The sequence below is a fragment of the Mustela putorius genome, unplaced genomic scaffold (genome assembly GCF_011764305.1).
Source record: "Mustela putorius furo isolate JIRA1106 unplaced genomic scaffold, ASM1176430v1.1 tig00000450_pilon_pilon_pilon, whole genome shotgun sequence".
Lineage (NCBI taxonomy): Eukaryota > Metazoa > Chordata > Mammalia > Carnivora > Mustelidae > Mustela > Mustela putorius.
In genome coordinates this window covers 24,926,336-24,944,412 of record NW_025421385.1, presented here as the reverse complement: position 1 = coordinate 24,944,412, position 18,077 = coordinate 24,926,336, and the positions used below count along the sequence as shown (strand labels likewise).

Sequence of the window (18,077 nt, the reverse complement as noted above, 5' to 3'; positions counted from 1 at the left end):
TAGTCTTTGAAAATGGTTTCTTTTATTCATTCATGAACTTTTTAAAAAAATCCATTATTTGAATAATTGATTCTTTTTTTTTTTAAGATTTTATTTATTTATTTGACAGAGTTCACAAGTAGGCAGAGAAGCAGGCAGAGAGAGAGAGGGCAGAAAGCAGGCTTCTTGCTGAGCAGAGAGCCCTATGTGGGTCTCTATCCCAGGACCCTGGGATCATGACCTGAGCCGAAGGCAGAGGCTTTAACTCACTGAGCCACCCAGGCGCCCTCATTCATGAACTTTTAAACAACAAAATTGTTTGGTGCCAAGTCTAGTGAAAAAGATAAATGATAAAGCTGTTTGAAGTCAACAAATAGTATCAAATACTATACCCATGCCTAACATCGGTCTAAGAAGAATGTTCCCCATATCTCCCAAAATGCTTCTAGAACATCTCTGAAATAAGTGCATATATTAGTGAGTGGGAGAAAAAAAACAAACCATTTGCTACCTCTATTCTGATATGTCAAGTTAACTGCTTTATTATACATATTTTTAAAAATATTTACATAAATAACAGTTAAGTAGACCTGAAGACAGTCTAATCATAACTTTTTTGTTTCAAATAAAAGTAGTTTATTACAAAGCTTCAACATATAAAAATGACTTTTCTAGGACACAAAATTATCTGCCATAGCCTCTTCCACTTGACATTTCTCTGAGACCATTTCTGCTAGGTGAGACACTCCAAGATAAGCACTCTTTCCACCTTTCTCATGTCATGTACCACAATTTATGTTCTGAAATCACTAAACCACTCCGTGAGTTTCCCCTTTCCCCCCCAACACACCCATAAAGGTAGCACTTTAGATCTTAAAGATAACGAAAAACCAGCAAAGGAAACGGAGGCCTGACCAGTGAAGAGCGGTCCCACAGGCCAAGGGAAGAAGGTCATTTCAAGAAGTCAAATGCTGGGGCACCTGGGTTGGTCTGTTAAGCCTCCAACTCTTGGTTTCTACTCCCAGCCTATCTCAGAGTGGTGAGATGGAGCCCACCTTGGACTCTGCACTCAGCAGGAAGTCTGTGTGAAATTCTCTCTCCCTCTCCCTCTGCCCCTACCCCCTACACCTGCTCATGGACTGTCTCTAAAAATAAACAGATCTTAAGGAAAAAAAAAAAAGTCAAATGCTGACAGGTAGAACAGCTTTTCAGATGAGGTCAAAAGCTGCCGTATGTTTATTAAAAAAACCAAACCAAACATCTGTTCCAACAACACAGAGGTCTTTGGTGACCTTGTGAGCTGTTGCTGTGGCCTGGGGCGCTAGAAAGAGAACGGGAAAGAGAGAACTGGAGACCTGAGACCACTCAACTCTCTCAAGCAGTTTTTGCTATGACGGGAAGCACAGAAATGGAAATAGCAACTGGAGGGGCACAGGTAAGACGGGGAAAGGATTTCTGAGTGTCTCCCCCCGACTCAAGAGGGGAGAAATAACAGCAAGTCTGTGTGCTAATGGGAATGGTCCAGGAGAAAGGAAAGAATGATGATGCAGAAAAGAACTTCTCCAACAGTGCTCCTGAGCTGACGGAAGGGGATGGAATCAGGAACCCACACGGAGGGTTGGCCTTAGGTAGGAACAAGAAAGTTAATCCATATAGCGGGAGGGAAGGGGAGCGGATACAGGGGGAGAGGACAGGTGGGGGGATTGTTAGAAGTTGTTTTTCTAATAAAAAAAAAAAAAATCAAGACACATGGTAGAGAGTGTTTGAAAAGTTGGGATAGTCCCAGAAAATCTAAGCTGATGGCCATCATGCCAATATTACGTATTTGCCATCTGGCTAGTTAGGCGTGCACCTCCCCTTAGCGGGAAGGAAAACAACTTCACATGTAATACTCACCGAAGTCACATTTCACTTTTCCTGTTTTATATTCCTTTTCCATAACTAAAACACGATTACACAATCACTTGCTGAAATTCCTACGTGGTATGAGCAAAAAAGTGGGTATTTAGACATGGCAGAGTGGAGCTACAGAAAAGGCTTCAGTCCTTTCTGAGGTGCAGAGTCTGCAGGACAAGTTTACTCAAGTTTTCCCTGTTAATGGAGTAGCCCTGCCTTACTGGGACCAGCCAAACAAGCCCCAAATCCAGAAAGCAGCTGCTAGCAAGGACCTACTCAGGAACAGAAATAAATGGGGGCTCGTAGGAGCTTCATCCCTTCATTAGAGGTTGCCAGTTTTAACTGGCTCAGAGTTGGGATGATTTGGAAAATCCTAAGGTCATCAATTTCGGAGACTTTAATCCCATCTAAAGAAATCCAACATTGTCGGTAGGATGCTGTTGGCTATGTATTTTTCCTCTTTTAAGATTATTCATTTATTTAGCCATTTACATGATTTATGATTTTACGCCCAATAATAGTGGCTACCTCCAGAAAAACACCCTGGCTTCATAGCTCCTTACGTTTTTGTTAAGAGAAAGAACTGCTTCCTACAGTTTATAATCTTTTTTTCCCTCAAATCTTTTTATTTATTTATTTATTTATTTATTTGACACAGAGAGAAAGAGAGAGAGAGAGAAATCACAAGTAGGCAGACAGGCAGGCAAAGAGAGAGGAGGAAGCAGGCTCCCCGATGAGCAGAGAGCCCGATGCGGGGCTCAATTCCACGACTCTGGGATCATGACCTGAGCCAAAGACAGAGACTTAACCCACTGAGCCACCGAGGTGCCCCAGTTTATAATCTTCTACTCAGTATTTTATCTCTGCAAGCTACCATTTCAGGTATCTTCTGTAACAACAATCACACATCCTCCACAAAAAAGACTCATGAGCAGGAAATATGATAACTTACAAATAATAGAACTCGGTTAAGTTATAAAAAACTAAGATGTCTCAAGAACACCACATGAAAGTAAATGCATCACGATATTACATTGTTAAATAGCAGCCAAGAAAGTCGAGATCCAGGCATCCTACTGAAATGAAAACGTACACCAAACAAATTGTGCCTGTGCATTCAAAGAAATTAAAAGTTAACAGATCTCAAAGAAGACAAAATGTACAAATTACTCAAGGTGAAAACGCCACTAATTTTAGTTTGCAATCTTAAGTTAGAACAAAAATTTTAAAAGGACACAAAAATAAAGACTGAATGACAACTGCATTGTGAAGCACTGAAACGGGTAGTGGTTGGTAGACTGTGGGATCCACCTCCGAAGGATTTACAGTCAAAGGAGATGAAAAAATATACTGATCATTGGGTATAAACCTAATGCTTAAGACATAAGCTATAAAAACTAAATTATCTTCATACCTAATGTAAGTGAATAATGTAAAACACTATACCCAACTAGTAGTAGCACGTCTTACTTCAGAGCAAAGAAAAAGAACATAAATATGGATTTCATGGGACAATAAGAGTAAAGTCATTTCAATTCATCCTTAATAGGGATGTCCTCTCTCTCTCAAATAATTAAATAAATCTCTTTTTTTTAAATGACAGAAAAAGTCCACATTAATGGGGAGTTGTCTAGCTATAAGCCCTTTAAGAATCCAAGTCTTTCCTCAAACTCCTTCCACAAAAAGCTGTGTATAATAGGTATTCCTCACACTGTCTAGACTGGCACAGTCCAACAGAAATATAATGCAAGCCACATATGTCATTTTAACTTTCCTAGTAGCCATTAAAGAAGAATAAAATTTATCTTAATATTTCATTTAATATATTCAAAATAGTATCAGGTCAATGTGTAATCAATATAAATTAATGAGATCTTTTACATTCTTTTTTTTAAAACTAAGTGTTTGAAATCCAGTGTGTATTTTATACTAACATCTCAATTCAAACTAGCCACATTTCAGTTGCTTGACACTCACCTGGGACTAGTGGCTACCATATTGGACAGCCCAGGTCTAGTCACAGTCACTAAGCTAAAAAGAGTAACATTAACAACTGAAGTCAAAAGATCTAAAGACCAAGGGAGTGCCTGGCTGGCTCAGGTGGTAGAGCATGCAACCCTTGATCACCAGGGTCATGAGTTCAAGCCCTGTGTTGGGTGTAGAGATTACTTAAAAATAAAATCTTAAAAAACAAACAGAACAACCTAAAGACCGAGATACTGGACCTAACCCAGCTGTTCTCCTAGTTTTTACATCCCCAATATCTTTCTGAGGAGCCTAAGAGGTTTTTTCTGTTTGTTTAAGATTTTATTTACCTGAGAGAGAGCAAGAGTCAGAGCCAGAGACCACAGAGGGAGAGGAAGAAGCAGACTCCCTGCTGAGCAAGGAGCCCGATTCGGGGGCCAATCCCAGGACCCTGAGATCATGTCCTGAGCCAAAGGCAGTTGCTTAAACAACTGAGCCACCCGGGCACCCTGATGTCCTTTCTTTTCAACAATCTGTACGAGGCTGGATTTTCTTCACTAACTTCAGATAATACATTGCAATAGATTGAACACAGAAGTTCATGGAAATCCATCTGTCTTATAAATCAGAGAGCAAAGAGATATGCAAAAGTATAAAACAATGATACTCTTCTCACTAAACTTTTTTGCTTATTTTGGAACATAGCTATTTTTCATAGTAAGCACTTTGAAGTAGGTCCTATGCTCTACCAACTACTACCTGTTTCAATGCTTCACCTATGTAGTTGCCTCTCATTTTTATGTCATTTTTTAAAAAGAAATTTATTTAATTATTTGAAAGAGAGAGAGAGAGGACATACACACTCAGAGAAGAGGGAAAGGAAGAGAGAGAATCCTTAAGCAGACTACCGGCTGAGCGCAGAACTCCATGTGGGGCCCTGTCCCAGGACTCTGAGATCATGACCTGAGCCGAAATCAAGAGTTGGTTGCCTAACTGGCTGAGCCACCCAGGAGCCCCTTCATATCATTTTATAATTCTATCTAATTTTGTAATGTTAATACCAAAGGAGTTTACTGTATTTTTAAATGAGTAAAAATTTTAAATTTGCTCTTCTAATTTCTAATAAGCCAAATATCGATAGATGTAACTCACACAAACAAAAGCCCATTGTAATTATTAAGAGGTTGAAGAGATCTCATGATCAAAAAATGAGAATTGACATCCTAATCATCATATAGCTCCTGGAAAATAGGAGGAAAAATGAGAAAATGCCAGTCTCAACACTTCTCCATAAATTTCACAAAATGATTCATTCTATCATTAATTCTAATTTTATAATTGCTTTATATAAACCAAGACATTTAATCACACATAGTTCACATACAGTAACTGTTAAAAGGCAATCGGATAAAAACTCTAAGTTACATGCAAGGTCTTCAAAACACAGACCTATGGTTAAACTGCATATGGCAGCTTATTTATTTTTTTTTATAACATGGGAGTTTAACGAATCACTCCAAGAGATTTTTTAAAAATTTTTCAGAAGATATGGGTGAGGAATATTTTTGTCATTATTTTCCCCAAAGTTAAATTCACAAATAGTAATCAATCTTTTCAGCACTATACTAATTACATGGTGTAAAAATTTTTAAGGAATATAGTGCTCTCCAAGCTTTGTCAATATTCCCCAGCAGAAATTAAGAGCCACCCAGGTACCCCTTCATACCATTTTATAATTCTATCCTGATTTAGGGATGGTGACATTCCCATTTAAGATGAAGCACACAGGAAAGGGCATTTTAACTGTGTAAGGCAAAAATGCAACAGCAGGAATGAGGAAAGTACTATGCCCTATCATATCTGGCATCTGTCCTGCTTTGCCCAATGCAGCAATAAATAAAAATGTGAATAGTGGGAGAGCAATTATTCATAAAAAATGCAAATTCTGAACTGATGTGAAAACATAATCGTTAACCTCCAAAACCCGCAATGGCCCCCAGAATACCACCAAGTTCCCAGGAGAACATACAAAAAGTTAGCTGTGGAACCCAAATTAACTCAAATTCCGATTTATATTTTAAGGAAACATTTCCAAAGGTGTATTTGCTTATATTTCGCAAAAGACTAAAGTATACCATGAACACTGCAATTTCAAAAACCTGAGAAGGATTATCTGAGATACTGTCAAACACCTAAACTATAAAGTGCAGTCAGATAACAACTGATTTTTAAAAACTGATCCCTGATGAAACTCTGAATTAAAAAAGAAAAGAAAGAAAGGTAAGGAGAAATGTCTTTCGAAAACTTACTTCTCATATTAACATCTATAGGATTCACACTTGCAGCGTGAACTTTGATAATAACTTCATTTGGATAGTGTATGACCGGTATCATCATGTTCTGAGTAAATCGAAGCACTTCATTCTTCCCGTATTTATCTATCACCCAGGCGGGCATGACAGTACTCCTTGGAGAGGTAGTACTAATCTTTCTAACTGAAAGCTTTTGTACCGCGCGGCTTCTCCAGAAGCAAACCGCGTTACATGCATTTCTTCTAAGCACACAGGTTTTCAGAAATTCCATTGCAAACACCCGTTGAATTGCGTGCCCTAATTAAAATGCATTTAAGTGGGATAGAACTCTAACCCTTGAATTAGGTCAAATTCTGCCAAACACACTGGCCGATTTCAAAGTTGAGAATTCAAAAATGAAGTCAGCCTAACTAATGGAGCAAATGAAGGAAGAAGAATATAGAATTATTCTGCTCTTCCCATCCGAAAAGCCCCAATTAACGTTCCGGTCAATATTCTGTCCATTCTTCTTTCCTTACACCCTCTCCCCTTTGAAAAGCAAGAACAAAACCCCTAGAATCCAGCCCTGTCCGGGAAGCCCCCGGCAGAACAAGCGAACTCCGCTCGCGAACCAGACGCCACAGAATATCAGAACCTCCTTGACTCCCTCCGAGACCCTAGCCGGAGTCTCCTTACGACCCGCTCTCCTTCGCTCCAAGAGTTGCTTTGCGGCGCCAACCAATCGCGAGCAAAGATCATTTCCCCGAGCAACAATTCGACCAATCTAAGTACTTGGTGTTGAAAGGTGCAGGGACGATTCAAGATGGCTGCGCCCATGTAATCCCCGGCGCGGGTGTTGACCTCTTGCTACAATTTGTCACCTGGGCCTTGTGGCAGCAGGCTGGGCACGAGGACCATGCTGGGCCGGACCCTCCGAGAAGTGAGTGGAACTGGCTACTGAGAGCCCAGGGAGGTCAGAAAGATCCTCGGAGTCCGTGGACAAGGAGACCCGGGGTCTGACCTGCATCTTGGTCAGCCTCGCCGTCTCCTTTCCTGGAACTGGGTGGGGGCTTCAGATCTTTGGGGCGTTCAGCTGTCCTCCCTCTACCCATTCTGGAGTTAGGACTTCAGCAAGGGAGCCTGACGCAGAGCGGTGGAAGCGTACACAGGTTTCTATCAATTAGATGTTTGCCAAGGCTGCGGTCAGACCCCTGATGGATGGCCCCTCAGACTGGGCTCCGCCAGTCCACTTCAGTCTCCTTCTGTCCCCTGCATTCATCTGATGCAGTTCTCGCTAAGAAACTCAGCAAATCTGTACTTTGCAAAATACAGACGAGTAATTTTTAGTTTCTCCTGCCTTGATATATTCTCTAAACTTCAACTATACCAAAGATACCAAAGATTCCCTCACCTGTGCCTTCATAGCCTAGATATAATTTTTAAACTCTAGGCTAATATTTGTAAATGCCCTCTGGACATCTCTTCTAAATACCCCATAATCATCTCCACGGAATTTAACCAAAGTTGACTTCAGCATTGTAACAGGACCACTTTCTTATCTCTCAGTTTCCATCTTAACAAACAAAAACCTGATTTCTGAATTCTTAATATTCTCTATTTAGTAGCACAACCCTTATCCCAGTTGCCCTTACGTTCTTTCTCATCTGTCATATCCAGTAAATCATCAAACCCTGTTAATTCTGTTTTGAATTTGTGTCTGTAAATTTTCTTAACTTACTCTGCTGTTAAGGCTTCAGTTCATGTCTCCTTGCTTTCTGGCCCATATCTCTCAATCTGGAGAACTGTCTGCAGGCCCGCTGTTATAAGAATCGCGTCTGGCTCTCGTTAAAACCACAGCTGTGTCCCACTTTGGCAGCTCTGTGATTTGAGGACTGGAGTATATGGTTAACCAGAGTTCCAGGCAATTCTGCTAAGTAGAGGTTGAGGACCTACCCTGCCTTCCATCTTCCTATCTTATCTTCACCTGGGAAATCTTCAACACCCTAACCCTCTTTTGGTATGCTTTTAGAAAACTATAAATTATTATAACTTAAAATTGTCAGGCATTTAATAATAAATAGTATTTAGTTAATACTATTTAACAATACATTAGTATTTTACCATCATAATATGGCTTCTGGCTCTGCTACATATTTATGTACAGTAAAGTCCTCTACTAAAGAATCCAATTTGTTCTTTTAAAAAATTGTTTTAAAGTGAAATGCAACCTATAAAAATACAGTATGTCCTTTTTCTGCCCTTTCCCCCTTCAGCACTCCCTTTTTTGTGCCACCCCTTTCTGATGTTGTTGAGTGAGCTCCTGTGAGAAACAACTTTTGCCTCCAGGGGGAAAAAAAAAATCAGGAGAGCTGACCCAAGGTGCACAAAACATTATTTGGTAGACGTTTTCCCAGCCCAAAAAATATCTTCTCTCCTCTCTGTATTTTTCCCCCACGTCATTGTACCGTTGCTCATATTCTACCAATTAGAGGTTAATTAATTTAGTACACGTTTTCTTTTAAATATATAAAGACGTCTTGGAGGGTCAGTTCATTCCCATTGTTGTGAATTACAGTAGTTTAATAAAAATTTATCTCCATCACACTCTAGTTGATACAGTCAATTTGAAGAAGGGGAGAATTTGCTGGGGAGAAACTGTAGAGTTTTGAGGCAATGTTGGGGACCTACGTGAGCCTAGAGTAGCAGAGGAGGCTGGGAAGGAAGCACTAAAAGGAGGTAACATGCCAAATAGGAGGTAAAAGTCCTATTTCTTGAGTTTTATGCAGGTACATTCAGGAAAGAGGAGGAGTCTCACCTTCACCTTCCTCTTTTATGGCATAACCCCAGTGTTTCCAGGAGCCAGACACCAGGCTAATATTAATCCTTAAGTTATTAATATATATTCAATAGGCTTGGTGGAGGTCTATCTAAGAACACTTAATTATTGTTCTATGGGAAAACAGATTCCAAATTTTAAACAACTCAGTTATTCATTCATTCAACTAACATTTAGTGAGCACCTCTGTGTTCCAGACACAGAATGAACATGAAGACAAACAGAAGTTCCTGTCCTCATGAAGCCTGCATTTTTGTGGGGAAACAGGCATTAAAGAAGTTTTTTTTAAGTAAATAATATAATCACAGGTAATGTAAGTACTGAAGATTGATTAAGCAGGCTACAGTGTGAGAACTAGAGCAGGGAGCCAGGAAAAGTTTTTCTGACAGTATGTTTAAGTGATCTAAAGGATATGAAGGGGAAGGCCTGGGAGAATAGTATTCCAGGCAGAGGGAACAGTAAGTGCAAAGAGTCTGAAGCAAGAGCAAGCTTGACCTATTCAGGAATGGCAAGAAGGCCAGCACACCCGGAGAAAGGAGAATGAAGAGAAGAGTGGAAGATGAGTTCAGAAAGATGAACCGGAGCAGATCATGGAAAACTTGAGGCCGTGCTGAGGAGTGTGGATTTATTCTAAGTGTAATGGGAAGCCTCTGGAAAGTTCTGAGTATGGGGATATGATCTGATTTAAAATTTAAAAAGTTCCTCCAGTTATTCCTAAAAATGTGGTCTATAGGAAAGCAAGTGAGGAAGCAGGAAGGTAAGTTAGAAGGCAAGAGATGATGGTAGCAGAGATGGGATGGCCCTAGAGGTGATGTGAAATTGGATTGTTTTTTTAAGTTAGGGCTTGCTGATGAGGGAAAAAGAAGAATGAAGGAGGATGGTTAGATTTTTGGCCTGGGCAGTTGGAAAAATGGTAACATCAAGATGGGGAAAAGGTTTTTGTCCCCCCACTTTTTTCTTTTAATTAAGATATAATTGACATAGAACATTATATTAGTTGCAGCTGTACAACATAATGTTTTGGTATTTGTATACACTGCAAAATGATCACAATAAGTCTAGCTTTTCCCTGTCACCATATAAAGTTTACATAATGTACGGAACAGTATTATTGACTCTGGTCACCATATTGTACATTATATCCCCATGACATTTCTCTTATGACTGGAAGTCTGTGCCTCTCGTACCTTCTCCCATTTTGTGCATCCATCAATCTGTTCTCAGCATCTATGAGTTTTGTTTTTTAGATTCCACAAATAAGTGAAATCATAAAGTATTTGTCTTTTTCTGACTTGTTCCACTTAGCATTATACTCTCAAGATCCATCATGTTGTCACAAATGGCAAGATTTCATTCTTTTTATGGCTAATATTCCACTATTATATACCACATCTCCCTTAGCCATTCCGTCCATCAATGAACATAAGAGTGCAGTATCTTTTCGAATTAGTGTTTGCATTTCAACTGAAAACACAGACAGAATTGGAATTGCTGGATCATGTGATAGTTCTATTTTTAGTTTTTTGAGGACCCCCATACAGGAGAGGCTCTTAGGAAGCATATTTGGAAAGAGAAGAGTTAATCAAGACTTCTGTTCTGGGCATGTTAATTTGGAGACGCCTACTAGCTATCCAAGCGAAGATGTCAGTTAAGCAGGTGGATATCTAGGAATTTGGAGATCAGAAAAGCAGTGAGATATGAAGATATAAATTGGCCAGAGTATAGACTATAATAAAAGTATGTGGCCAGATAAGAACAGCCAGGGAATTGAGTACAAAAACAGAAGAAGACCTAAAACTTTCCAACATTTAGAGGTCAGCAAGAGGAAGCAGAGCCAGCAAAAGAGAGGTGAAGGAATGATCAGTAAGGCAAGAGGGAAACCAGGTCTTGGTGTCGTGAAACACAAGTGAAAAGCTTCCAGAGGAGAGTGCTCTCTGAAGTTGAATGCTGCAGAGAAGTACTTGTAAGACGAGGACTGAGCAATGACTGCTGGATTTAGGAATGTGGGGTTGCTAGTCATCCTGATGCAATTTCTTGAAACATTGGAGACAAAAGCGAGAATGGAGTGTGTGCACGGGTACCTGTCAGCTGGATACTCAGGCCTCAAGGGCTCTCCTATACCTTCAGCATTTATCAAGACAATTCTTTTTAAAAGATGGTTCTTTAAAAAAAAAGGGGGGGGTGAAGGAAAAGTTTGCCTGAAATGAGGTCAAGAACTGAGAGGCCAGGTGTCTACATTACGTGAAGTCTGAAACCAACCAGAAGAACAACTTCTGATGCTCTCTGTAAACTCAATAGTTTGGAAACAGGAACAGTCCTTGGTTGAATCATAGCAACTTGGCTACTTTCTAGCTTTGTGACCTCATGCAGGAACTTGAGTTTTTATCTATAAAAAGAAAATAATAATACCAACCCCTCCTAGTGGATATAAAGATTAAATGAAATGTAAAGCATCGGTGGGTGGGGGGGATGGTTGAACTAGATGATGGGGATTAAGGAGGGCACTTGCTCTGATGAGCACCAGGTATTGTATGGAATTGTTCAGACACTATATTGTACACTTGAAACTAACAGAACACGATGCTAAATATATTGGAATTAAAATAAAATTTTAAAAATCTTAAAAAAAAAAAAAAAAAAGAAAGAAATATATGGGGCACCTGGGTGCCTCAGTGGGTTAAAGCCTCTGCCTTCAGCTCAGGGCATGATCCCAGGGTCCTGGGATGGAGCCCCACATAGAGCTCTTTGCTCAGCGGGGAGTGTGCTTCTCCGCCACCCCACCCCCACCCTGCCTGCCTCTCTGCCTACTTGTGATCTCTTATCTGTCAAATAAAATCTTAAAAAAAAAAGAAAGAAAGAAATATAAAGCACCTAGGATAGTCTAGGATCATAATTAAGTGCCTTTATTGACATTAATTTTGTTATAGGGACAAATGGACTAAATTATATGTATTTACACTTATCTTTTCCCCTAGTTTCTAAGAAGAGTGGCTCCTGAGGAAGATTTCTTATTTTTTCTAAGAAGCTGTATTATTTTTCCCTTGGTGCCTAACAAATTAATATAAACTTTTTGGCCTAAGATAATCCTATTCTCATCTTACAGTTTTGTGGGTCAGGCGTCCAGAAATGGCATAGCTGGGTTCTCTGCTCACAGGAGTCTCACAAGGCTGAAGTCAAGGGGTCAGCCAAGTCTGTGGTTTCATCTGAAGCTCAGGGTCCCCTTTCAGTCTCATCAGTTGCTGGCAGAGTCTGTTTCTTTGCAGTGGTAGGACTGAGGTCCCCATTTTTTTCTTGGCTGTGTGGGTGGTGGAGCAAATGAGCTGAATGGATAGCAGCTGTGGGATAGCTCAAATGGGTTTTTGGAGGTCATAGAGATACTGTTTATGACACAGTCTGAGCTGAGTTGGTAACTGGGGCAAGGTGAAGGAAAAGTTTGCCCAAAATGACATCAAGAACTGAGAGGCCAGGTGTCAGTGTACATTACCTGAAGTCTGAAATCAACCAGAATAACAGCAGGAGCCACTGTAAAGATCAAAGAGAGCTAAGTGGGAAAATCCTCAATGAATGAAAAGGAGTACTGGGAGACGGTGGATTCACACCCCAGGGAGAGTGATCTAAGCTCCTCCAAGGCCTGTCCTTCAGCTGAGCTGGCGTTTCTGAATGAAGGGGGGAAGAGGAAGGCACTGCGGAGTGAGGAGGATGCACATGCTCCCTTCCCCCACTCAACTCTGCTCCTTGGTGCCTGGAAGCTAAAACAGTCATCGCTTGAGAAAGCTCCCAGAGAAGCAGGGCGCTCAAGGAAAAGCCTACTTTCCATTAGAGAAAAGAAGTCAGGGAGAGCGAGTCTGGTTTAACAAAAACTTTTAGAGTTGATTTCATCTTATATTCAGCTCTGCCACCTTCAGTTTTGCCCCAGGGAAGCTGCACTGTTCAATTTCACACTCCTTATGCTTAGGCCATTCTAGCTAGTTAGCGTCTTTGTTTTCATTTCTCTGCTCCAATTCTCTTACTGACTTTCTCAAATCTGGATTTCCTAAGAATGGTCCTAATGAAGATCAACACCATTTAAAATGAGTGCTCCCGAACAATCTCATTTCTTGCCCTTGTAACCACAACTGTTAATGCCTTTCCCTTGTATTCTTATACCAGCTGGCAAGTCAGAAGGCAGCCTGAGGATAGTAGATATTAGGAAACTTCGGGAGAGGCAAAGAAAGAAAGAGAGGCATAATTTTCTTCATTCCCACAGTTTGGCTGTGGCATCCCTCAGCTGCCCCGTCCCTTCTTGGGTCCCCCCCCCCCCCCCAGCCGCCCCTCAGCCATGCTTTCCTTCTCTTGCACATCAGCCTTAAGGGACCTCTCCGTTCCTGTTCCCGCTGATTTGCTCCTCTAAAACCCTCAGCCTTAAGAATACCGCCGCTTTGATGATTTATTCAACAGCCGAGAGCAGATGACTGGCAGATTTTCCCCTCAAATGCAGACTGCTGTTGCTTGGTGGATGTAGGACACCTGGAGATGCAGTCAGCTCAGAGGAGGAACTGAGCTTGTGCTGGCACAGAGAGGTGGTGAAAGGGCACGTGTTATAACGTTCCCTCTACCCTGTGCTACTGTGTGGCTTCGGACAGATCACTAACCTCTCTGAGCTCCAGTTTCTGCATCTGTAAAGTGAGGGTTAGTAAGATGACAACTTACGTGGTTGTGTTAAGGTTAAGTGAGGTAGTAACGCATGTAAGTAAAGCAACGGTATCTGGCTCTTGGTAAATACTCAGTAAATTGTACTCCACCCCCATCCATCTTCTCCCTGAGCCCTTTATCTCATCCAACTCAGTTTTGGATAATCTGCAAAGCTTGGGTGTCATCTTTGACTTATTATTCATTGCTTTTATCTAATTAGTAAGCACTTACTATTACTTCCTCCAGGAAGTATTAAATAGTCATCACTTCAAGGTTCACTTACTATAAACATATAGACTCTGGCCACTTGTGGTGCAGTTGATCCTAACACTTTCTTTACCAGCCTTTCTAACACATCCAATACAGGATGGCGGAGAAGTTTGGTTTTAGTGTGCTTTTTGAACCCATATTTTATAAGCATTTTTCTCAATCTGTAGTGGCTCTTACTCGAATTCTGCAGTAACATATAAAGATCTTACTTGGAGCCATAACGTCCTGCAGGGTCTTGTCGGGTCTGTTGCTCTCACTCTGTACTGCCTGTGTTCCGGCCAAGCCACCCTCTGCACAATCTACCCCCATTCGTGTCCCACCCGCGCCAAGCCTCTGCTCCTACTAGAGGCCATGGCACCTGAACCCCTGCCCTTGGGGATGCAAACCTGACTTAAAAACAGCACATTCCTGGAATGCCTGGGTGGCTCAGTCGTTAAGCATCTGCCTTCGGCTCAGGTCATGATACCAGGTTCCTGGGATCTAGCACCACCTTGGGCTCCCTGCTCAGTGGGAAGCCTGCTTCTCTCTCCCACTCCTGCTTATGTTCCCTCTCTTCCTGTGTCTCTCTCTGTCAAATAAATAAATCTTTAAAAAAAAAAAAACACATTCCTTCACTCAGGTGAGGAGAACCACCCCAACTGCTGTGCCCCGTACCCCCACTCAAGCTGATGGGTGCTTACCCTCGCTCACCATGCTCCCAAGATATAGGGCTTTCTTGGTTTTGAATCCAAGCATCACTTCAACATTTTACACTTCACCACTCTACCTGCCCACTCAGTATAATACTTGAGACTTCTGCAGCCTCAGTAAAAGGTTTTTGAATTGTATACATTACAGGTTTCTGCAGCACTGAAACAAGGCCAAATTACTCCAACAGAGCTCTGTCAAAAATGTCTCTCTCTTATCAAGAAGACCAAGTTTCTAAACGCTTACATTACTGTATCAGAAGAGGTGGCCTTAAAGCAAGCTGAAGAATCAGAGAAAAGATACAAGAAAGGTAAATTACTGTGAGTTATACTTAATTAGAATATTCTAGAGAAAGAATTTAATTGGATATAGCAGTTTCCATTTGGCAGGTGAGGTTTTTTTTAACATAAAACATAGCCTTATATCAAGAACTTGCCGGGGCGCCTGGGTGGCTCAGTGGGTTAAGCCGCTGCCTTCGGCTCAGGTCATGATCTCAGGGTCTTGGGATCGAGTCCCGCATCGGGCTCTCTGCTCAGCGGAGAGCCTGCTTCCTCCTCTCTCTCTCTCTGCCTGCCTCTCTGCCTACTTGTGATTTCTCTCTGTCAAATAAATAAATAAAATCTTTAAAAAAAAAAAAAAAAGAACTTGCCATGCGGTACAATAAAAATAAGGCTAATGGGTATATGATGTTTTCTGATGTCTAAATGTAATAATTTCTAACATCAACTTGATTTATGAAGTACCTTCGCCAAGAACTAATAGTTACTGCAATAACTAGTATTAATGTGTCTTTGTATTCTGGATATAACTCCTATTCTTTTGGTTTTTTTAACGCAGGTCGCTCACTTGGGGATTTAGATGGAATTCCCATTGCTGTAAAAGACAACTTTAGCACGTCCGGCATTGAGACAACTTGTGCCTCAAACATGCTGAAAGGTAAAGTTTAATCGTCCAGAGCATTAATACTTTTATGAAAATATTTTTTCAGTTTAAATTAAAGATAAGATACTAAAGCACCAGGGTAGTCTCAGGCTAATTATATCTGCAAAAGAAGTACTTGGGCTGGAATATTTTCACTGTCGGCTCTCGGAATGCAGAATTCCTCCTTAGAGGTAAGCCAGCTTAATGGATGTAGCCTATTAGGATGTTTTAGAAATCCTGCTTAGGAAGATTTACTAACTGACCACCACACACACACTCAGTGCCCTCTGACTCCCACTCATCGATACCACAGGACTAGGGAGGAAGTGGCTGTCATCACCCCTCTCTTGAGGGTGGTGTGAGGGTTGGCTACTATTGTCTAGTTGTCTTTTGTTTCCCAATTCCTCCATTTCTTCTATCACTATGTTTATCTGAGTATATAGTGATGCTTAGTTTTATTCTTTATAGTTTAGTGGGTCAGAAACAAGCCAGTTTCTCAAGATTCCTGGATCCTAGAAGGAAAAAGACATGGCAAAATCTTGCTCAGAGTGCTACACACTGAAAGGAAGTCTCTGAGGAGTATGCCCCATGATAGGTGGATTGTTGTTCATTGTCTCGGAGTACACACTAGATGAAATTTCAGTTGAGAATAAAGATCTGTTTCTGACTGGAAACAGATAAAAAAAATTACTGTGGGATATAGCATTTCAAGTACAATGAGCAAAATAATGATGTGCAATTAGTTTCAAATGAATTGGCTACTATACTAGCATTCAGTATTGTGTAGTAGTAACTGTTAAAGTCAGTGTATTTAGATGATAAAAGTAATGAATTTAGGGGCTTTGGGTGGCTCAGTGGGTTAAAGCCTCTGCCTTTGGCTCAGGTCATGTTCTCAGGGTCCTGGGATCGAGCCCCACATTGGGCTCTCTGCTCAGTGGGGAGCCTGCTTCCCCCTCTCTCTCAGTCTGCCTGTCTCTCTGCCTACTGTGATCTCTCTCTGTCAAATAAATAAATAAAATCTTTTTTAAAAAAAATGAATATAACAACTTCCTTTGGAAAACATAGCAGTTAACAGTAGGAAAATTAAAATTAACTAGCTTTTGGAAGCAAGTCCTATCTACTACCCAAATTAGGAATAATGAATACATGTCATAAGACCAGCTTAGTTATAGTTTAAAATCTTGTTTCTTGCATGTTCACTGTTTTCTCTCCTACAATAAAAATAACTGAATTTTTTTCAGGTTACGTACCACCTTATAATGCTACAGTTGTTCAGAAGTTGTTGGATCAGGGAGCTGTCCTGATGGGGAAAACCAATTTAGATGAGTTTGCGATGGGGTAAATAAAATTGAAATTTTCTTCTCTTGTATTTCTTTCTTTCATCTCTGTCTTTAATTTCATTAAACATAGGTAACCCAAAAGCCCTGAGGTGATTTCTTGAGGACCCTAATGCCAGTTTCTCAGTCCCTCTATGAGATTATGTTTTATTGTTTAATAGGTATACTGTCAGACCTCATTTTGGTTTTAGTTTGCATTGTCCTGATGACTAATGGTGTTAAACATCATGTGTTTATTTTGCTACCCATGTATCTTCTTTGGTGAAGTATGTATCCAAATCTTTTACCCTTTTTTTAAAAAACTGGGTTGTTTTTCTTACTGAGTTCTAAGAGTTCTTTTATATATTCTGGATTCAAGTCCATTGTTAGATAGGTAATTTGCAAATAATTTCTCCAAGTCTCTGGCTTGTCTTTTCGTTCTCTGAACATTCCTTTCAAAGTGAAAGTTCCTGGGGCACCTGGGTGGCTCAGTAGGTTAAAGCCTCTGCCTTCGGCTCAGGTCATGGTCTCAGGGTCCTGGGGTTGAGCCCCGCATCCGGCTCTCTGCTCCGCGGGGAGCCTACTTCCCTTCCTCTCTCTCTGCCTGCCGCTCTGCCTACTTGTAATCTGTCTGTCAAATAAATAAATAAAATCTTAAAAAAAATAAAAAATGAGTGAAAGTTCCTAATTTTGATGAAGTCCACTACATCTTTTTTTTCTTTTATGATCAATGCTTTTTGTATCTTTTTTTTAAAAAGATTTTATTTATTTGTTTGACAGAGAGCTATCACAAGCAGGTGGAGAGGCAGGCAAAGAGAGGAGGTGCCCCAATGCTTTTTGTATCTTAACTAAGAAATTTTTACTGACCCACAGTCACATAAGATTTTTCTCCTCTAAGTTGTATAGTTCTTACCTTTAGACTCATAATCCATTTGAGTTAATTTTCTTGTATGTGGTGTGAATAAAGCCAAGGTTCATTTATTTGCGCCTGTCCAATAGTTCTGGCACTATTTGTAAAAAAGAAAAAGAAAGAAAAGAAAAAAAAAGATTATCCTTTCCTCATTAAATTACCTTGGTTCCTTTATCAAAAATCGGTTGGAATATGTAACACACACACACACACACACACACATCTATTTCTGGATTCTGTCCTGTTGATCTGTGTATCTCTGTTTACTTTAATATGATGCTATCTTGATTCCTGTAGCTTTATTTTTTAAAAGATTTTGTTCATTTATTTGCGAG

At 40.5% G+C, this 18,077-nt stretch overlaps 2 protein-coding genes across 4 annotated transcripts in view; one reads left to right on the top strand and one right to left on the bottom strand.

Annotated features, from left to right (window-relative positions):
- Positions 1–6,853, bottom strand: part of RTN4IP1 (reticulon 4 interacting protein 1) — a 43,830-nt gene extending 36,977 nt beyond the window's left edge. Inside the window, exon 1 of one of the 2 annotated variants that reach the window (XM_013056656.2) lies at positions 6,150–6,853. In XM_013056656.2, the coding sequence (XP_012912110.1) occupies positions 6,150–6,423 (274 nt within the window). In that variant the 5' untranslated portion in view covers positions 6,424–6,853. The remainder of the gene's footprint in view (positions 1–6,149) is intronic. The other variant, XM_004753441.3, reaches the window with a different exon arrangement.
- A 75-nt stretch (positions 6,854–6,928) lies between these two features.
- QRSL1 (glutaminyl-tRNA amidotransferase subunit QRSL1) overlaps positions 6,929–18,077 on the top strand; it is a 33,603-nt gene continuing 22,454 nt past the window's right edge. Inside the window, exons 1-4 of one of the 2 annotated variants that reach the window (XM_045080253.1) lie at positions 6,929–7,071; positions 14,746–14,905; positions 15,433–15,531; positions 16,758–16,854. In XM_045080253.1, the coding sequence (XP_044936188.1) occupies positions 7,048–7,071; positions 14,746–14,905; positions 15,433–15,531; positions 16,758–16,854 (380 nt within the window). In that variant the 5' untranslated portion in view covers positions 6,929–7,047. Of the gene's footprint in view, positions 7,072–11,840; positions 12,658–14,745; positions 14,906–15,432; positions 15,532–16,757; positions 16,855–18,077 lie in introns of those variants that run through there. The other variant, XM_045080251.1, reaches the window with a different exon arrangement.